We start from the raw sequence: 22,558 nt of genomic DNA on the forward strand, positions 1-22,558 counted from the left end.
AGGGTGGAGGAGAAGCGGCTGTGAGTTCATGCTTGTAGCTTGCCGATGGCCCTGTGGGGTTCACACTCCTAGTCTATACTTCTGTAAATGATTTCCATAATAGAAGCTTAGAATACTTTGTTAAATCAAACAAAAGTTAGAAACGGTTACTGAGATTTCTGCCTAAAATACTTTCCTGGAGAGAGCTTGCTCGTCAGGTCTCCCTGGATTCCCCTAGATGAAATAATATCTCCCTTACCCTGTAGGATTTTACTTCTTAGCCAACCTATATATGTAACATTTACATGAGTCACATATATAGGTGTTGCAATGTATATACAACAAAACATTCTACTTAAATTATTTTAATGTATGTAATTTTAAATATATTACATATGTATTTCATATTAAACAGTATGTTGAGTGAGCATGACTTAGCTTTGCCTTGATAACTCTGTCATTTTTATGGGCATCAAATATTCAGCTTGACCTTAGAAGAGGATGATGCATCCTAGGGGTTGTGTGTGTGTGTGTCTGCACACTCTTATTCATTTGTCATCTGCTTCCCCCACTAGGAAACAGTTTCCAAGAAAGCAGGAACTTGGTCAGTTTTGCATGTCACTGTTACATAGGAACCAAGAACTGAAATTTGCAGTTCAATAAACATGTTGCGTGAGGGAGTAAAATGAGCGCATGACTACTAAATACTATATTTTGTTCTTTTTTGGTTTTCTTCTAGTTGCAGAATTAAGACAAATCTTTGAACCAAAGAAAAAAGAATTCTTAGAAATGAAAAGGTAAGGTCTTTATAGTGGGAGTTAGGAAGTAGAAGAGAGCTTGGCAAAGCAGTATTCCATTTTCCTTTAGACTCGATCGCTGTTGCTCACTCTGCCTCTTGTGGTATATTTCACAGAAAAGAAAGAATTGCCAGGCGCCTGGAAGGGATTGAAAATGACACTCAGCCCATCCTCTTGCAGAGCTGCACAGGGTTGGTGACTCACCGCCTGCTGGAGGAAGACACCCCTCGATACATGCGAGCCAGCGACCCTGCCAGCCCCCACATCGGTGAGCATGGAGCTGGGTGGCCCATTTTCCAGCAGGCTGCCTGGCTGGTTACAAGTTGCCCTTTCCACCTAGTGGTATCAGAACGTGAGATATTCCACAGAAGTGAATTGTGTGGATATAATTTTTTTAACACAAGGTTTCACTCTGTCACACAGGCTGGAATGCAGGAGTATGATCATAGCTTGCTGCAGCCGTGACTCCTGGGCTCGAGCTCAAGGGTTCTCCTGCCCCAGCCTCCTGGGTTGCTGGGACTACAGGCTTACACCACCACACCTGGCTAATTTTTTTTTAAACATTTTTGTAGAGACAGAGTCTCACTATGTTGCCCCGGCTGGTCTCAAACTTCTGGCTTTTAGTGATCCTCCCACCTTGGCCTTCCTAAGTGCTGAAAATACAAGCGTGAGCCCATGGACTTGGCCTGATTTTTTGTTATATGTATTTGTTTTTTGTTTATTTTTATTTTTATTTTTTTTAGAAACACAGTCTCACTCTGTCACCTAGGCTGGAGTGCAGTAGCCTGATCAAAGCTCACTGAAGCCTCAACCTCCCAGGCTTAAGTGATCCTTCTACCTCAGCCTCCCGAGTACCTGGGACTACCAGCGTGTGCCACCATGCCCAGCTATTAAATAGATTTGCTAAAAACAGCAACAACGTGTATGTCATCTCTGCCCCACCTCACGGATCTGGCCTTCCATGTCACAGCAGTATGAAATGATTCCCCTCGCACATTGTTGGGTAACTGAGGCCAGTCATTTTCTTCCCCAGACTGGAGCCCTCAAAGGCAGTAACTGTGTCTTTCTTCACCCTCAGGGCCCAGCACAGGATCTGTTCTCTAAGATAGGGGCCTGTCAAGGTTCTCCCCCAGCACAGGGAGCGGCTGCTCTCAGCAGGGGGCATTAGAGGCAAAGCTGCACCTTGAATGAGTACAGTTCTTACTCTGGAGATGCAAGAAAACTTTCTATTTAAGTTATCTTAATGTAGATAATTTTAAATACATTGCATATTTATTTCATATTAAACAGTATGTTGAGGGCACATGACTCAGCTTTTCCCTAATCACTCAGTCATTGTTGTCATCAAATATTCAAGTTGACCTTAGGAGAGGAGGATGCACACAGGGCTGCTCTTCCCACCACAGTCCCTGGCTCTGAGGCACTGTGCTGCTGCTTTTTATTTTTTTATTTTTTATTTAATTGTATTTTATTTTTGGAGATGGAGTTTCGCTCTTGTTGCCCAGGCTGGAGTGCAATGGCAAGATCTTGGCTCACTGCAGCCTCCGCCTCCCAGGTTTAAGGGATTCTCCTGCCTCAGCCTCCAGAGTAGCTGGGATTATAGGTACCCGCTACCATACCGGGCTAATTTTTTTGTATTTTCAGTAGAGATGAGGTTTCACCATGTTGGCGAGGCTGGTCTCAAACTCCTGACCTCAGGTGATCCGCCTGCCTTGGCCACCCAAAGTGCTGTGATTACAGGCGTGAGCCACTGTGCCCGGCCATGCTGCTGCTTTTTATAGCCAGTGTTTTCTAGTTTCTAGCTCAGAGACAGCTGTTTATCTCATTTTATGATGTTATCAGTTTGCTTGTCTCTACAGTTTCCAATTTCCTGTGGCCAGAAAGCTAGAAAACTAAGATATTTTAAAATCACGTGCAATTATTAAAAAAAAAAAAAAAAAAAAAAGGCTGGTCTTGGTGGCTCACACCAGTAATTCCAGCACTTTGGGAGGCTGAGGCAGGAGAATAGCTGGAGCTCAGGAGTACAGAGACCTGGACAACACAGCCAGACTCCATCTCTTAAAAAGTAATTACGTGCTTGAAATACCAATACACAGATCAGAGTCCCAAAATTTATAGCCAGAAATAAACCGTAGTGTACATGAAATGGTAATCTGTGTAGTATATGATAGTTTAAGCTTCGCATAGTAGTGAGAAAAGGAAGAATTATTTAATAAAATCATAATGAGGCCGGGCGCGGTGGCTCACGCTTGTAATCCCAGCACTTTGGGAGGCCGAGGCGGGCGGATCACGAGGTCAGGAGATCGAGACCACGATGAAACTCCGTCTCTACTAAAAAAATACAAAAAATTAGCCGGGCGTGGTGGCGGGCGCCTGTAGTCCCAGCTACTCGGAGAGGCTGAGGCAGGAGAATGGCGTGAACCTGGGAGGCGGAGCTTGCAGTGAGCCGAGATTGTGCCACTGCACTCCAGCCTGGGCGACAGAGCGAGACTCCGTCTCAAAAAAAAAAAAAAAAAAATCATAATGAAAAAAATGGGTTTGCCAGAGGGTGGGAAGAGGCATATCCCCCTTCTCAATTCATACCAAACTCCAAAATTAGTTCCAGTTACTCACCTGTTTAATTTAAAGTAAATAATAGAAAAGATATATGAATATTTAATTCAGGTGGAATGAAAAAGGCCATATGGGAAGGGTTAAGGTAATAATGGAATGCCTGTTAGATAAACTGTTAGGACCCTTAAATGATGTCTTCAAAATAGGTTTCCAAATACAAGATTTTTTTTTTTTTTGAGACAGAGTCTCACTTTGTTGCCCAGGCTGGAGGGCAGTGGCATGATCTTGGCTCACTGCAACCTCTGCCTCCCGGGTTCAAGCGATTCTCCTGCCTCAGCCTCCTGAGTAGCTGGGATTACAAGCATGCACCACCATGCCCGGCTAATTTTTGCATTTTTAGTAGAGACGGGGTTTCACCATGTTGGTCAGGCTGGTCTCGAACTCCTGACCACGTGATCTGCCTGCTTCGTGATCCTCCTGCCTCAGCCTCCCAAAGTGCTAGGATTACAGTTGTGAGCCAGCTGGGAAAACATTTTTATAGAATGCAGAAAATATTTTTATAGAATATTAGTAACATTAAATATTTTATAAAGAAAAAATTATATGAAAACTAGAAGGAATATATAAAAATGTTATTCATTTGTAGGGTGATGATTGGTAGGTTTTTTTTTTTTTTGAGACAAGGTCTTGCTCTCTTGTTGAGGTTAGAGTTCAGTGGCACGATCGATCATAGCTTACTGCAGCCTTGAACTCCTGGGCTGAAGCTATCTGCCCACCTCAGCCTCCTGAGTAGCTGGCACCATGGACATGTGCCATCATGCCCAGCTAATTTTTAAAATAATTTTTGTAGAGGCAGGGTCTCACTATGTTACCCAGGCTGGTCTCGAACTCCTGGCCTCCAGCCACCCTCCCACCTCAGTTTCCCAAAGCACTGGGACTACAGATGTGAGCCACTATGCCAGACAAATATTAGATATTTCCTACATCAGGCATGTGTGTTATAATTGGGAAAAAAAAACACTTATGTAAAAAAGAAAAGCCTGGTGAATAATGATATGGGCCATATTGTTATGGTTACTCTCAGATCCCCGGAAACCAGCATCCATCACTTGTGCAATGACAGCAGCTCACTTGTCTGCTGTCTTTCCCAGAGGACTCAACTCATCTTGTGGCCTCCCACGTGAAATACTGAACACCACAAAAAAGGGTAAATCAGTAAGGGGAGATAAGCACTAAACAAAGACGGAGGCGCTTTGGGGAGTAAAGGGACTGAGCTTAAGTTAAAGCCACGCCCTACGGGGCTTGCAGAACGTGCACCATTCACAGCCTTTGTAGATTTCACTGCAGATATCAGACTTCTTCAGCAGCCCAGGTAAATAATCACTTTAGGCGAACACACCTTGGTGAGAAACTGGTCCTTCACAGCATGGGCACCCAGATGTGTGCTGTGTGCAGTAGAGAGTGTCATTCTGTGTGTAAATACATGTTTTTACTTGAAATCTGCACCTCACATCCATGTGACCTTCTTGTAGGCCGATCAAATGAAGAGGAGGAAACTTCTGATTCTTCTCTAGAAAAGCAAACTCGATCCAAATACTGCACAGAAACCTCCGGCATCCACGGTGACTCACCCTATGGTTCGGATAGCATGGACACCCGTAGTCTGGAGTCCAAAGCCGAAAGAATCGCAAGGTACAAAGCAGAAAGAAGGCGACAGCTGGCAGAGAAGTATGGGCTGACTCTGGATCCCGAGGCCGACTCCGAGTATTTATCCCGCTATACCAAGTCCAGGAAGGAGCCTGATGCTGTCGAGAAACGGGGAGGAAAAAGTGACAAACAGGAAGAGTCAAGCAGAGATGCGAGTTCTCTGTACCCTGGGACCGAGACGATGGGGCTCAGGACCTGTGCCGGTGAATCCAAGGACTCTGCCCTCCATGGGGGTGACAGCGCTTCTGACCCAGAGGTGCTGCTGAACATAGAAAACCAAAGACGAGGTCAAGAGCTGAGTGCCACCCGGCAGGCCCATGACCTGTCCCCAGCAGCCGAGAGTTCCTCGACCTTCTCTTTCTCTGGGCGAGACTCCTCCTTCACTGAAGTGCCACAGTCCCCCAAGCACGTGCACAGCTCCTCCCTGCAGCAGGCGGCCTCCCGGAGCCCCTCCTTTGGTGACCCACAGCTACCCCCTGAGGCCCGACCCAGGTAAGCATCCAGCCCACGCTAACCACCCTGAACGCAGGAGAATACCTTATTTTTGCCTCTCTGTGTGATAGGGTTTGGGTATTCTTAGCATCTTGTGGAGGACAAGGCTAATTGGAGAAATATCATAGTATATGATTCTTTTTTCTTTTTTTTTTTTTTTTTTTCTGAAGACAGGGTCCCACTCTGTTGCCCAGGCTGGAGGGCAGTGGCACTATCATAGCTCACTGCAGCCTGGAACTCCTAGGCTCAAGCAATCCTCCTGCCTCAGCCTCATAAGTAGCTGGAACTACAGGCACATGCCACCACGCCCGGCTAATTTTTACACTTTTTTTTTTTGGAGAGACAGGGTCTCGCTATGTTGCCCAGGCTGATCACAAATTCATGGCCACAAGAGATTCTCTTGTTCGACCTCCCAGTGCACTGGGATTACAGGCATGAGCCACTGTACCTGGCCTAAGATTCTTACATTTCGGCCATATCAAAACAGGTTCTACCAAAGCAGGAAGCCTCTTGTTCTTTTTCTTTGTGTGTTTCTTATGTTCTTTTTAAAAACAAACTGAACAGGTGTCATGGGGACACTTTCATGGACTCCTCACTTCAGGACCCTCTTACTGGGTTTCTCACCCCCCTTTCGTAGTTTATCTTTTCCCTGCTTTTCTGTAATCATATCAGAGACTGATGATTGTTGGTGATTGCTTTTGTCGCTGTGATTAGAATCACAGAGCAGAAGACGCACCACTAACCAGTGGAAGCATCTCAGCACAGGGCACAGAAGTATGATGGCAATATACACAAAATAGAACTAGAGTGCCTAGTTTTGTAAGTATATCACACACTAGGATACAGGTATGTGTGAGAACCCCACATTATGAAGATCAGCCATTAGAAAAACCACTGTATAAAAGGATCCAGTCAAGATAAGAGCAGCTGCCATTTGGAGAAATTGAAAAAGGTATAAAATCAGAAAGTCAGATGCCAGAAGAGAATATATGTTTACTTCCAAATTTAAATATTAAAAGTGTGATGACTATATTAAAAGTGCAATTTACTTAACTGTCCTGCCTAAAGGTTTGGGGTAATTGTCTAGGTGGATCTTACGTGTATTTTTCAGTTCAAACAAGCAATGGTTTCCCAGGTGAATTGAAAAGGGATGAGAACCTAAGGTCCGGGAGATTCATTCTGAAAGAAAAGATTCATATGTGGGAAACACCGCTATTTGTTTCCCACTGGGACAGAGGGGTGCACACCTGGTCATCTCTAAGTGGCAGTAACACATGTGAAGCAGACCCTTGTGGTACTGAAATGTATTAACCCAAAGACCTGTCACCACATACTCGAGCATCCAGACTGAAATATTTAGAGAGATCAGCTTCCAACAGAATTAAAAGGTAGATCCCAAGGATCCATTTTGAGCACCTTTGTTCAGCCTTTAGCTTTAACTACTGGAAATGTAGGGACTGTGAGTTACTGTCTCATATTTTGAAATGAAGGTCTTTTGTTTGGGGAATTTGCATTTCATTGTAGAAACCATGTTCTTGGTTTAGTTACTTTCTACCAAAGGAAGTCCTTCATGTGTTTTGCAAGTAGGACGAAGAACCTAACAGGCTCCAATTTAAAAAGAATATTAGAGATATATAATTACGCTCGTTTAAAAGAAATGGAGAATCTAATTTCAGATTACCACATGATGACAGCTGTTGAAGTCATTATTACGGTATCTGAGTTAGTCACCTAGATCACATATAATAGATTCTCAAATAGATTTTAAATCAGTTTTAATAGTAATTAAGACTTTGTTGAGCATCCCAGGTAAAGACAGGATACTTCATATTTCGTATGAGTTAAAATCTTAATATTAAAAAATGTATATAACTTGTCTTAAGACCTAGAAGAAAGCATTGTTGACATATTTAGGCCTGTAACAAAATAAAGCCACTTCTTTATAGGTTATTTGGAAGATGCATATTGCCTAGAAGTTTTCATAAGCCAAGCCTTAGCTTCACAGCACTTTACTTTCATGAAAAAGATTTAGAAGAATTAAGAAATTGTAAGGACTTCTAGAAGACGCGCATGCCTTATTTTCTAAGCCATGTAAGGTATACAATTCTATGATTCATAGGCAAAGAAACCCAAATTAGTTTATATATTTATTAGGAAAATACCTGGGACATATTTACATAAAGAGGGATGGAAAATGTGTGACAAATTTGACATTTAAAAAAATTAAGATTTACATTGTAATGACAGCAGTGATTCAGCTTGTAAAAATTGATTTACAGTGGATTAAAATTCTGCTTAGTCTTTATCCAGAACCAGGAAATTCAATTTTCAGAAAGTCATTTTCTGATTCCTATTTAGGTGGAAGTATGTTGTAACCCAAAACAGTAACCTCTAAGAAGGTTACTTAGAAACCTCCTTGGTGACCTAAGTAACTGTATATGAAAATAATAATGTCATCTGATATGGAAACATGTAACCGAAAACTTTAAAATTAACAAGTGAAGACAAATAGTATCCATGAATAATGTTTAATGCTGTGGTTTTTTTGTGGATTTTTTTCTGTCACTAAAATGGAGTATTTTTCTCACTGCTGCACTCTCTTATCATCTAGCTCTGCCAAACTTTTTGGCTGTTAAATCTCTGAATCAACTCATTCCCATTTAATCATTTTGTTCTGTGTTTGCTAGCAAGAGGCTGTCGTATTATTTAAATATGAATACAATGACACTCATGAATATACCATCAAAAGACCACCAATAGTGTCCTAAATATTCAAATGGGAGCACCATCTCCAATGCTCAGTTTTTGAATGTGCTCACGTACATTAACATCTGTACACACCTGTGTATATACACAGAATAATCATTAATTCTTATACTTCACTATACTGTACTCATTAAGCATTATAGACAAAATAACAGTCTTCAGGACAATATTTACCTGGATAATACATTTATTTTACAATTCTTTAGTATTCAGTTTATATGATAAAGAAGATTTTTTAAAAATTAGTTAATTAATTAGTTGATATTACAGGATCTTTAACTCAGAAATCCTGTTGTATGCCCAGGAATTCAGATGGACACATTGCTCCAAAGAAAACTAAGAAAACATAGTAACGAAATAGGTGAAGTAGAAAATAATAAGGTATTTCCAGCCCCACCTCCCCGACTCTTGCAAACCTGTAAACTTGGAATTTCAGAAATGGTATTATTTGCTGGAGAGGTAGTGTTACTGGTTATGAACCATTCTTTATTAATTCCACCACTGTGAATTTTAGAACAAAATTAAAAGGGATTTAGGTCCTATGGATTATTCAGATTTTTAAATATCTGAGCTTGAGCTTCTGCTACTACTAGAGATTCCACATCCAAAGCTCTTGTTGAATTTGTTACTTTAGGCATCTCATGTGTCTATATAAAGAAAATGTGCTGTATTTTTTACTTTTATGAGTGGAGAAACTCACTGTCTTCAGTCCTGCTGTTGCCTTTGCTGAGCATCCAGCTGTCACTCTCTGTTCTCAGGGAACTATGTGACTGGCAAAGAGAATGAAATGGAAGGTAGACCTCATTTTCTTTCTTTCTTTCTTTTTTCCTTTTTTTTTTTTTTTTGAGACAGAGTCTCACTCTGATGCCAAGCTGGAGTACAGTGGTGCAATCTCGGCTCACTGCAACCTCCACCTCCAGGGTTCAAGCGATTCTCCTGCCTCAGCCTCCCAAGTAGCTGGGACTACAGGCATGCGCCACCACGCCCAGCTAATTTTTGTATTTTTAGTAGAGACGGAGTTTCACCATGTTGGCCAGGATGGTCTTGATCCCTTGACCTCATGATCCTCCCGCCTCGGCGTCCCAAAATGCTGGGATTACAGGCATGAGCCACTGCGCCCGGCCAGTAGACCTCATTTTCTAGTGGTGATCCACTCTAGAAAACCCTCGTTTGTTAGTTTCATTTGTCATTACTGTACTGCAGCCCCTCACCACTCCTTTCTCTTTAGCAAATTGTATCCTTAGTAGTGAGAACATGATATGGAGGTTTCATGCAGAGCTGAGGCTGACATTGGTCCCCTGGGAGAGTTGCCATTGGTGGATGATGGTCTGGGCAGGGCTCCCCATGGATGCCAGAGAGCTGCGGATCAGCTCAGGAAATAGACCAGGGCACCCTCTGGAATGCAGCTTCTGCAACACCTTGACACGGTGCAGACTCAGCCACTAAGAAAGGAAGGGGCTTGTGCTAGGCACTTGGAGTTTATTTCTGATTGCATTTGCTCATCTCCCAATGAGAGCTTTTAGTCTCCAGAGCCTCAAGCTCTCTTGGCTCAGTGGTCTGTTTCTATGCACTGAGAGAGGAGTCTGCAGGAGAGCATCATGCTTGACCTTCCACACTCCCGTGTCCGCTAGCAGGCAGGTTTTCTGACACAGGCTGTGGGATTCAGGATAGCGCATCATGGAGAAACATACATCTCGGGAGCCACTCTCTAAAGAACAGACATCTGGGTCCTCCTCACAGCTTGTTCTATTACTGGAATGGAATTGCCTTCAACTTTCAGTCCCTGTATCCCCAAACACCTGTGCTCCCTGCCATACTCTAGAATCCCAACTGTTAAAATAGATGGGTAAGTCATTCCCTCTTTTTTTTTCATTTCATCCTGTTCTTATTGTCAAGTGACAATTCTTATTTTTATTTATTTTTTTTTAGAAAAGGTCTCACTCTGTTGCCCAGGCTGGAGTGCAGTGGCACAATCTCACTGTAGCCTTGACTTCCTGGGCTCAAGCGTTCCTCCTACCTCAGCCTCCTGAGTAGTTGGGACTTAACAGGTACATGCCACCATGCCCGGCTAATTTTTGTGTTTTTTGGAAGAGATGGGGTTTCACAATGTTGCCCAGGCTGGTCTGGAACTCCTGGTGTTAAGCGATCCACCCGCCTTGGCCTCCCAAAGTGCTGGGACTACACGCGTGAGCCACCGGGCCTGGCAGACTATTCCTATTCATTGGACTAAATGTAAATATATCTCCCCAAACCCTAGCTACTATGTACACTAGCTAAAAACTCAAAGGCGTGTGAGATTTTAAATGCAAAATTGTGTGCTTGAGCCTGTGTCCTTACAGATTTTGTACCTGTGCATATCTGCAGAACGGTCATTAGCAGTTTTTCCAAGCAAGCGACTTTTAGCAAATTAACTGTTAATTTTAATGAGATTCAGAAGTTAATAGCCATTCTTAACGTTTTATAATTAGAAGCTGTTATATAATTAGAGCTGGACACCCACATGGAGAAACTAATTTGACTGTGCTGGATTTGACTTCACTTTGGTAACAGGAAGCACTTTTTAGTCGGTAGACCCTTGGGAGTTGTAGGGAGTTAAAGATGATCATTATATACTATTATATACTTAGAGATACAACCCAAGGGCAACCCCTGGCCTTTATGAAAACCTGGAGTGAGTTATTATTTCCTGGTAATACAATTCTCTGCCAGCCAGTTGCTGCATCAAAACAGTTCTGACACACACACCTAAAGTCACCACTTCCTCGTTCTGGTCCCCAGTAACCCTATAAGCCTCTCCGCTGTAGGTGACCTCTGCCCTGTGAAGGGTTGGCTTACCCAAGATTCCACAAAATAAACTGTCTGTTTGTTTGTGAGAACAAGGCTTTTTAAGTACCATATGTATACCATATGTATACCATATAAATGCATGTATTTAGATCAGATTTCTGGAGGAGGGATTGTAAGTTTGATGACTAAAAGAGAGGGAAGTAGAGAGAGATAGAGGAGGAAGATAGGTAACAAGGAGGGGGAGAGAGAGCGAGAGAACAGGATCATGTAGGCAAGAGGGCACGTGTACCTGGAACAATGGTTAGAAACTAACAAGGTGAAATTTAATAAAGTCCTGAATTTAGATGGAAAAAAAATCAGTGCACAAGTTCAAGATTGAGGAAACCTGATTTAACAGCAGTTCGTGGGAAACAGACCTAAGGGTTTTAGTTGACAGCAAGTTCTTTATATGACTGCCAAAGTGATTAGTCCAGTCTTGGGGGACATTAGTGAAAGTGAGTCACCAATAGCACAGGTAGGCAATGGTCCCCCTGCGTCCTGCAGTGGTCAGATTACATCTGGATATCTCTTTCTAATAGGGCCACTGACAAATGTGTCCAGAGAAGAGTCCACCTTCCCATTGGCCCTGCTTTCTTGACCTTTCCAGGTGTTATTTTTTGTTTTTTGGTAACTTCTCTCTCTCTTAACCCATGTATGCCTGAGGTTGCAATTTTTTGAATTTTTGTAATCAGACCTTGGTGATGTCCTTGAGCAGTAGAATATAAATAGCTCCCACATGCTTAGCATTCCAGTAATGGAACACTAGGCATAAATGGGCTAATAGAAACTGGGACCATTTTTGGAGTCACTTCCACTTTCTGTGGTGTTTAGACTCTCGCACCACTCTGCTCGCATGATCGTATCGTGAGTTTCCCAGAGACAGTGCTGGAGCTTGGCTCAGCTTGGCAAACGGAGCCCTGATGTTATTAGTTTGGCTTCTGGGTTGATGATGATTGTACTGGAAGGGAAAAGAGGAGAAACAGGTCATGAGCCAAATGAGGAGTCCCACAGATGCCACTTCACAGGCACCCTATGTCGTAGGAAGGATATTCAAATGTCCAGCACCTAATGGGTACAAAAATTAGTTAGAAAGAATGAATAAGTCCTGCTTTGTGATAGCACAACAGGGCGACTATAGTGTAATAATTGTGCATTTTAAAATAACTAAAAGTATAATTCAATTGTTTGTGACACAAAGAATAAATACTTGAGGGGATGGACACCCCATTCTCCATGATGTGATTATTACCCATTGCATGCCTGTATCAAAACATCTTGCCTTCTTTAATACCAGTGCACTTGAAAATCATGTGGAAGTTACTTTCTAATCATTTCTAAACATCTCAGGTACCCCATAAATACATACACTTACTATGTACCCACAGAAATTAAAAATTTTTAAAAAAAGACAACAAATGCTAAGCACCCTGGATCATGGCTGTCATACCCAGAAGAGGATTTTAGCAATTTCGTAAGGATTTTTTCCAGACATGGCACTGTGAATTTGGTATTAAGCTCTTCTGTAAGTCTGGTAAGGATGATTGCAGTGATAGCATTATTTTAGTAGAAGCCTTAAGAGATGAGTAGATACCTTGCACTAGTCATTTTCATATCTCCTTCACAGCAACTGGGATATCCAACAATTTCAAGTGACCTAGAAAATCATTTTTGAATGAATGTTCTGCTGTTTTCTGTGTTTGCTTAAAGTGTCACCAAACTATAGCAGTGCTGTTTGAAATAGCCAATCTGCAAACTGTTAATCAGCACATAACCTGTGAGACACTTGCTCCTGAATGTAAATTATGTATGGTTTCCTTCACTGAGAAAATCATGCTGTGAAGAAAATGTCAGCTGAACTACACAGCAGGCTTAGCGATGTTGTTAATTTCCCTTCTGGTGAGAGCCTTTTGTCTAAGCATGGAGAAGGGACACCAATCAGCAGAACACACTGTGAGCAGCACTTCTTTATATGACGAAGCTCTTTCTGCTTTGTCTGGGATTGGGGTTCTTGTATGTGGTCTTGAGTCAAGCTGCTCATAAATATTATTAAACAGTAAATGGGAATGGTGATAAATGAGCAGAAAATCATCAGCCACTTGTGGAGCGTTGTGAACTGAGTCCACAGTCCTGAATGGCTGATTCTAGTCTAGTCTCATGATGAAAGCTGTCAAGTCCCCGATTACCTTATTCTAGGAGTGGTGGTTCCAATCAGGAGATGAGGGGATGCCAATCCAGCCTCGCACCTTCCTCAGATTCCAGCATTTTCTGACAATTGTGCTTTCTGCACATACCTCCTCCCTCCCTCCTTTCTGGGCTGCGGTTACAGCATTTGGGCCTTCACTGAGATTAGCTCAAAGGGAGACTGGAAGAAATTGGTTATCTCACGTGTTTATCCTGCTTCTGCCCCCAGAAAATGCTACATTTTCAGTACTCAAGAAGTCCTTACTCTATAATCCAACGATGACATATTTTTTAAATGAGGTATAATTTACATCAAATACACAGATTTTAAGGATGCAGCTTGGTGAGTTTGGGTAAATGTATAACCATTATCCCAGTCAGGATAGGAAACATTTCTGTCATCTCTTGTGCCTCTGTCCACCAGAATTGATTCTTGACTCCATGTGCAAAGACTGCTGTAGCCTCACAGTATCCTGTGTTCAACTCATTATGTTGTATAAAGCAAATCTCCCACTGTTAATTTCTTAACCAAACCTTATTTATCAAAAATAATTAAGCGTAACATTTAGGAAGACTTCATGAAATAATGTCACACAAGATTAAAAGAAATGAAGAGAAAATAAAAGAGAAAACCACCATAATTCAGATGTGATATCTCTTTTTGTTCATGTTTTTTAAAAAATCTCACCTGCTATTTTACTATCTCTCTAAAACAATGCTCTGTGGGCCCCTGAAGTAAATTTTGTACTTTGATGGAATTATATATTTTAAAATCTGAGTTGGCATCGCTTTGCCAACCCCTCAGTATTATGATCAGGCTGTGCTGCTCCAAGGTGGAAAGCTCAGTCCACAACCCTCCACTGCCTGACTCCTTTGATTTGATATTGTTCATTGGAGAAACAAAGGAAGAAGGTAATTGGGTTCGCAGAATTCATAGGTAATCGGGTAACTCTGCTGACGGTGGAACCAGCACTAGAGAGAGATCCACATCCGGTCAGGGTTGTGGCTGTGACCCGGAAGTTCTTGGTGTCTTCCTTGCTTAACCTTAGAGTCCGTGAACACTGGCATCCCAACCTCATTCTTACCCATTCAAGCCAAGGAAGCAGCCATTTTGCAGAATGTGGAAGCTTGTCGCTCTGGAAGGCTGGAAGGTGCAGGCTGGGGGGTCCTGCTGCAGTGGGTCCAAGCCCCATCCTTTTGTTACCAGTTGTGTGATCGTGGGCAGTTAATGTCCTTTTTCCCTTGCACCTCACCATCTCCATCTATAAAATGGAGACGAGAAGACCTCATAGAGTTGCTGTGGAGATGAGAAGACCTCATAGAGTTGCTGTGGAGATTATCATTCATCAGTTAATCATTCCACGAGCATCTGAGACCTGCTGTTCCCCACACATAGTTCCGAGTGCCGAGGAGATGAATGTGAACGAAGTCTCTCTCCAGAGGCTGTCACATCCTAGCGAAGAGAGAGGGCAGTAGTGGAAGGGGCAGGTGGTAAGGATGATGTCAGTGAGATCACAGATCGGGGAGGACCTTAGAACCACCGCAAGGGCTTTGGGGTTTGCGCTACTTGATATGTGGAACCATAGGAGGGTTTGAACAAGAGGAATGACTCATCTGCCTTACATTTCAAAGCATTACGCTGGCTGCTAAGCGGAAGATAGACTTTGGTGGGGCCAGGATGAAAACAGGTAGAATAATGAGGAGGTCTTCTTGGTAACGCACGTGAGAGACGGTGGTGGCTTGAACTAGAATGACAGCAGCCCAGGTGGTAGAAAGAGGTTGTATTTTGAAGGTACCCAGGAGAACTTGCTGATGAGGTAGGGGTGGGGTTTGAAAGAAACAGAGGGATCAAAGGTGAGTCTCAATTTTTTGGCCAAGGCAACTCACAGCAGGGATTTGGCATAGGGAAGACTCCAGTACAAGTTAGGACAGAGGGAAGTTGAGAGTTCATTTTCTGGGCATGTAAATTTAAGACGTCTATTAGATATCCAAGTTGAAATGTCAAGAGAACCCTGGGACTCTGTATCATGGGGGTGGGGAAGAAAACTCAGCTAAGAAGTCTGATGGAGGAGATGGGAGACGGAAGAGGGGAGTGTCGAAAGTATAGATGCTGCTGCACAACTCAGAAGTGGCTGCATTCTGCGAGATCATTGCTACACAGTGGCCAGGACAGCCTGTGCACTGTTGGTGTCTGATTTAGGCCTCTCCTCATCCCTCTCTCATTTTCATTTCAGATGGCAGATAACCTCACCCAAATACGTGTCATAGCCAGCCTCAGGGATCCTGAAACCCTTACTTGGAGAAATGCTTTTCTAGATCACTCTGCTTTACATGTACTAAAGACAAACTCAGGCCCTCCTGGTGAGGCTGGACTCACCCTGCTGAAAATCACAGGACTTCTGAATTGGGTTTCCATAAGTATTATGTCTTCAAAGCATAAAAAGAGAAATTCATAAACTTTCATTACTGTGTAGACTATGAAGAAGGAAGAAGATAAGAAAAGCATTTAAAAGGCTTATTATGTCCTAGGCATGATGTCTTCACATACTTTATTTATTTATTTATTTATTAGAGGCCGAGTCTCACTCTGTCTCCCAGGCTGGAGTGCAGTGGTGCAATCATAGCTCATTGCAGCCTCAAATTCCTGGGCTCAAAGGATCCTCCTGCCTCAGCCTCATGAGTAGCTAGGTCTACAGACACATACCACCATGCTTCACTAACTTTTTAATTTTTTAAATAGAGACAGAGTCTTGCTATGTTGCTTAGGCTGGCTCGAACTCCTGGCCTCAAGGGATCCTCCTGCCTCAGCCTCCAAAAGGGCTGAGAGTACAGGAGGCATGAGCCACCACACCTGGCCTGTTTGTTTCTTACTACATACATTTGTATTTATTTTACAGATGTTCCTCAACTTATGATAGGGTTGCGTCCCAATAAATCCATCATAACTTGAAAATATTGCAAGTCAGAAAAACAAAGGAAACATTAAGTCAAAAATGCACTTAATACACCCAGCCGACCTTAGATATGCTCAGAACACTCACATTAGCTTGGATTGGACAAAACCATCTGGCCATGCAAGCACACTGTGGAGATGGGTCGTTCCCCTCATGGTTGTGTGGCTGATGGCGATCTGGGAGCAGCAGCTCACTGCCTCTGCCCAGCATCGCAGGGGAGCATTGCACCACACACCACCAGCCCAGGAAAAGAACAGAATTCACAATTCTAAGCACAGGCTCTCCTGAATGCCTATCACTTCCGCAACATCTTAAAGTCAATAAATCTTAACATTGAACCATTGTAAGTCAGAGACTGTCTATATACTCAGACTTTGAGTATTCACCACCCTGGCAGAAGTCGTTTGGTTTTTGGCTGGTTTCATATCTCAGGTGTAATAAGCAAATGGAGCCCAGTAGGTCCCCTGGGTCTGTGTGGGATTTCCATTTTATAAATGCTGACCCAACATTCTTACACAAGCCCCTGATGGAGTTTGATGGTGATGCTGACCAAGTTTTATTCTTATTGGTGAAGGTCATGTTCAAAAAGTTGTATTGCACTTCTTTTACAAAGCCCTCTATTATACAGAAAGCATTCAGCCTAAACATAACCCTGTGAAGGCGGCAGATTTGTTATAGGAACTTGATGTCATTTCCAATAGCAGGTGTCTGCTGGCCCCTCTTCCCCTCTGCACACTGGACTGAGTTGCGCTGCCTTCGTTCCTGGCTGCAGGCGATGTGCCAAACTTCTATCAAATAAAAGTTGATAAATTGGACCCTTTATATTTGGAAATGAAATGATTTTACATACATCTTAACTTTTTATTTGCTGTGGGCAAAATTGATGTGATGCAGAGGATTGGGAGGTGGGGTGGTAGTTTTAGGAGTAGCAAGGCCGGAGGATCTTACTGGAGAAACAGATCAGTCCAAGCCTAGACCGAGATAGAGGTCAGTGGTTACATGTACAATAGCGGTTGTACAATAGCAAGACGCACAATAGCGGTGCCGGGTACCTGCCTATCCCCTCCAAGCAAAACTCAAACCAAAATGATTTTAGAAAATTAAGTTGATTATAACTTTTATTTTCTTTTAGAAATTGCTTTTTGAGCTGCAATGTGTTTCCAGCCTGGTGTTGAAAAATTCTTGCAGATAGGATCATAAAGTTTTGAGCTGGTAAACATTGTAACTAGCCTGTGGAATTTCCTTTTTTTCTTTCTACATTGTAAGAGGAGACAGGGCCGTAATCTGAGTGTTCCTCCTGTGACTTGCTTTGCGTTGTTAAAACAAGGTTGTCCTTACCCATGATGTTTCTCTAAAATACCTTCAGCCTGGCGTAATTACTCGTTCACATTCTGCTTGGCATCATACTCAATCGTGTGTTGAGGAATGAATGTGTGGATTATATATTACCTAGCCTACCTGTGGTTTAAGGTTTTTAATGGCTATGTTGATTTATGGTTCATTTTCGTCGTTCCTTAGCTCATTACTTGCACATACTAGGAGCTCAATAAATATCAGCAGAATGAACTTGAATTAGTACTTGTAACTCTTGTGTTGGTCGCATTATTCAGTGAGAATTATAAAAGGAAAATGTGTAATAGCAACTAAAAATGTGATCCCATTGATTTTTTTATTTTTATTTATTTTAATTATCTTATTTGAAATGTGTTGTTTTACATGGATGCTATTTTTATATTAGGCTATTTACCAATGTGCCGCTGCAAAACTTATGGAAATTAAATTACCTTTTACTTTTAGTCAGCTGCTTACAAGAGAATTGCCTGGTATTTGTGGGCAGAGTGTGACTATAACAGACTCCATTCTTTTTTTTTTTTTTTTTTTTTGAGACAGAGTCCTGCTGTTGTCGCCCAGGCTGGAGTGCAATGGCACGATCTCAGCTCAGTGCAGCCTCCACCTCCCGGGTTCCAGCAATTCTCCTGCCTCAGCCTCCCGAGTAGCTGGGATTACTGGTGCCCACTACCACATCCAGCTAATTTTTTGTATTTTTAATAGAGATGGGGTTTCACCATGTTGGCCAGGCTGGTCTTGGACTCCTAACCTCAGGTGATCCACCCACCCCGGCCTCCCAAAGTGCTGGGATTACAGGCGTGAGCCACTGCACCCAGGCAACAGACTCCTTTCTAATAATTTAAAATTACTTGGGAAAACACATGATTTGATGGCCTTAGATACATTTATTTTTACCTCTTGATTTTTGTAGTGAGACACATGTCCTGGAATCTCCATGAAGTGAATATAAACTCTATAGCAAAATGTGCTTATACATTTTCAAAAGCCAGAATTATTCTTTTTTTCCTATAAAATATTCCTATTTGTTTATTTTTTTAAGTTTTCATTTAGGTTCAGGGGTACATGTGCAGATTTGTTATATAGGTAAATTGTCACAAGGCTTTGGTGTATGAAATATTTTGTCACCCAGGTAATAAGCCAGCAGCCAACAGGTTGTGTTTCGATCCCCGCTCTCCTTCCTCTCTCCTCCCTCAGGTGGGCCCTCATGTCTGCTGCTCCCTCTTTGTGACCATGTGTACTCCATGTTTAACTCCACTTATAAGTGAGGATTATTCTTAATAAAAATCAGCCTTTAGGTTTTAAGTTATGGTAAAGTCTGTGTATATGTTGACATTTTAATAGAGATTATCTGGTTTTGTTTTTTGTACACAATAGTACAGGGAAACCCAAACATGAGTGGTTTCTCCAGAAAGATTCCGAAGGGGACACACCTTCACTTATCAACTGGCCATCCAGGTACCCGCACGCCGGCCCTCTGGGGCTTGTGTGCATGAGTGTTGCTTCTTCCTGCCTGACCACACATCAGCTAACACCCACTCTCCTCTTGCCTTCTTTAATACCAGTGCACTTGAAAATCATGTGGAAGTTACTTTCTAATCATTTGCTTTTCTCCTCCACATGCCCTAATCCATGCTAATAGTATCTCTCCTTCCCCCTGTTTTTCAATCTTTGTCAATCTTTCTTGATTGACCTTTTACTTGACCTTTTGCTTTTCCCTTCTCACCAACTCACATAGGACTGGCCAGTCGGGGGCAGTAGTGAGCACCCAGCCAGGCCCTGGGTTCCTCTCTGGAGCTGGACTCACTAGCCCACCTCCCGTCTGCTCAGCTCCCCACTGCTCCCAGCCCTTCCAGCCTCCTTGCTTTCATATCTCATCTCCAAACCAGTAGTTAATTTTCAACAGTTAAATTTAGGGCATGTGGTTTTTAAAGCAAACAAAACCCCCTATCATTTGATTTTTAAGACTGGGGGCAGGGAGAGGCGGAAGGAGTCAGAATGAGTAAGTCATGGAAGGACAAAGCTCCCCACACAGAGTTTCTGACAGTCACTTTGTTCTTGGCGGAGGACAACATTCAGATTGTCTCTGATCAGAAGCACGCATTCCACAGGAGAACTGGAACCGCGCTTCAGTCTCCTTTTGATTAACAAACGTTTTAAGTATGAAAACCTCCAACACGGGCTCATCTCTGGGAAAAATAACAACTCAGAATGTTTCCTTTTCCTGAGTTGTTCACAGTCACCACCTCTATGTGCGTCTGTGTGGATTGTCCTTTAATGATGCATATATAGATACCCTGCCTCTTATGTTAAAAAAATATATAGGAGTTTTTATCAAATTTAGCAGGGTGCACTTGTCATTAAATAAACTATTCTTTTCCATACAGTGCACATTATAAATAATTACTTTTGCCAATTAAGCTTAAGGGTCTACATTCCTCTCCCTGCAAGAAATCCCTTTTCCCACTCCAAAAGCCCTCTTTACTTTTTAAAGCTGAGCCCTAATCAGTTTTCCATTCTCAAGTAGTTGGAATTGTGTCTCCTTTCTCACTCCATGGTACTTCAAAAAGTAAAAATAAGAACTGGATAACACTATTAAATGTTTACTCTTTGCTAAGCACTAAGCCATGTGCTTTGCAAATGTCACATTACATTATGTCACTATTATTTCCATTTAAAAGGTGAAGAAACTGAGGCTTACTAAGGGCAGGTGAGTTGCCCAACACTACACAGCTCGACCTGACTGAGCCAGGATCCGAGCAGAGGTCTCTTCCGACCCCACAGCCAGAGCTCTTGGTTTCTTTGTTTTGCAGTAATGGAAAAAGGTCTGTAGCTTTTGAAAAGGATGTCAGTTTTGCTCTCAGATACTTGAATAAGTTTAGAAACAACTGGAGCAATCTCTCTTTATTTTTTATTTTATTTTTCTTTTCTAGGGACAGAGCCTCTCTCTGTTGCCTATGCTAGAGTGTAGCTGTACAATCATAGCTCACTGCAGCCTCAAACTCCTGGATTCAAGTGGTCCTCCTGCGTCAGCCTCCTAAGTAGCTGGGACTATAGGCACACGCCACTGCACCTAGCTATTGTTTTTTACTTTTGTAGAGACAAGATCTCACTATGTTGCCCAAACTGGTCTCAAACTCCTGGCCTCAAATGATCCTCCTGCCCAGGCCTCCCAAAAGGTTGTGATTACAGGCATGAGCCCCAGGGCCCGGCCTCTCTTTTGGAATTCATTTTTAACTAAGAGCATAACAGCAGGACAGGGGGATGGTGGTGGGAAATGTTCACTTCATTAGTTCTGTCAGCAACTATCTTTTCTCTAACATTCTTTTGATGCTAGAATTATTCATAACGATGCCCAAACTGGCCACATGCCTTCTGAATGGATGAATATACTCTGCATTGCATGAAAAAGCTTGTGAATGTCTAGTTGAGTGCTTTAAAAGAGAGGCGATTGTTGTATCTTGAACTAAATAAAAAGCATAAATAATCGTGAGTGCTCTTACATTTTCAGGCGACAATGAAATTACAACGTTTGGTCAATAGGTGTCTGTATGCCAGGAACCTTCCCCCACAGTCCGTGTTCTGGGCCTGTGCATGAGGAAAGCTTACTGATTCAAGGGACCAGCCCCACTGTGCCCTCATGCATGCTGGTGGTGGATATTAATGCATTTTTCTGTGGCTTCTGGGTATTTATTTAGTCAGAAGAGACCCATTCTCCCCCAGGATAGCATCTGACCCCTGCCAGCTTTTACAGGGGTAGAGTTAGTTTTGCACCTCCTGGGCATACATATGCAAATTGGAAACTCAACTCAGAATCATCTGACAAGTAGTTGACATTAGACACCAAAATGCTTTTTCACAAGTTATTCTCTCTCGGGTCAGTTTCCATTCACTGGTAATCTGTGATCTACGCATGCTTTCCTCCTGTGAGGCCCTTACTGCACTTTGCAACTTTAATCCTTTTTCTTTCTTAAAGAGTTAAAGTTAGAGAAAAATTGGTGAAAGAGGAAAGTGCTCGAAACAGCCCTGAACTCGCCTCAGAGTCCGTAACTCAGAGGAGACACCAGCCAGCGCCAGTCCATTACGTGTCATTTCAGTCCGAGCACTCGGCCTTTGATAGGGTCCCCAGCAAGGCAGCAGGCTCTACACGGCAGCCAATTCGTGGCTATGTCCAACCTGCAGATACCAGTCACACCGCCAAGCTGGTGACGCCAGAAACCCCAGAAAATGTATCTGAGTGTAGCTGGGTAGCATCAGCCACCCAGAATGTCCCCAAACCTCCCACCTTGACGGTTCTAGAAGGTGATGGAAGGGATAGCCCAGTTCTCCATATCTGCGAGTCAAAAGCAGAAGAAGAAGAAGAAAAAGAAGAAGGAGAAGGAGAAGAAAAAGAAGAAGATGTGCTCTTCACTGAAGCTCTCGAGCAAAGCAAGAAAACCCTCCTGGCTTTGGAGGGTGATGGGCTTGTGAGAAGCCCAGAAGATCCCTCTAGAAATGAGGACTTTGGTAAGCCTGCTGTGAGCACAGTCACCTTAGAGCATCAGAAGGAACTGGAAAACATGGCGCACCCCCCTCAAGCTCAGCACCAGCCCACTGAGAGGGCAGGCAGGAGCGAGATGGTTCTCTACATTCAAAGTGAGCCTGTGTCCCAAGACGCCAAACCAACTGGTCACAACAAGGAAGCCTCGAAAAAGCGCAAGGTCCGCACCCGCTCTCTGTCAGATTTCACAGGCCCCCCTCAGCTCCAGGCCCTGAAGTATAAGGACCCAGCTTCCAGGAGAGAGCTGGAGCTGCCCAGCTCCAAGACTGAAGGGCCCTATGGGGAGATCAGCATGCTGGACACAAAGGTCTCTGTCGCCCAGCTCCGAAGTGCGTTCCTGGCATCTGCCAATGCCTGCAGGAGACCTGAACTGTAGGTGATGCTTCACACGCCCTCCAGCTGTGTCACTTGCACGT

At 43.0% G+C, this 22,558-nt stretch overlaps 1 protein-coding gene across 1 annotated transcript in view; it reads left to right on the forward strand.

The window, feature by feature from the left end:
• Nucleotides 1-22,558, forward strand: part of SVIL (supervillin) — a 276,068-nt gene that overhangs the window by 178,109 nt on the left and 75,401 nt on the right. Inside the window, exons 6-10 of the mRNA XM_030797621.1 lie at nucleotides 719-776; nucleotides 893-1,044; nucleotides 4,862-5,528; nucleotides 18,980-19,060; nucleotides 21,579-22,514. Of these exons, the coding sequence (XP_030653481.1) occupies nucleotides 769-776; nucleotides 893-1,044; nucleotides 4,862-5,528; nucleotides 18,980-19,060; nucleotides 21,579-22,514 (1,844 nt within the window). The 5' untranslated portion in view covers nucleotides 719-768. The remainder of the gene's footprint in view (nucleotides 1-718; nucleotides 777-892; nucleotides 1,045-4,861; nucleotides 5,529-18,979; nucleotides 19,061-21,578; nucleotides 22,515-22,558) is intronic.

This window comes from Nomascus leucogenys, chromosome 18, assembly GCF_006542625.1.
Source record: "Nomascus leucogenys isolate Asia chromosome 18, Asia_NLE_v1, whole genome shotgun sequence".
NCBI classification, from domain to species: Eukaryota; Metazoa; Chordata; class Mammalia; order Primates; family Hylobatidae; genus Nomascus; species Nomascus leucogenys.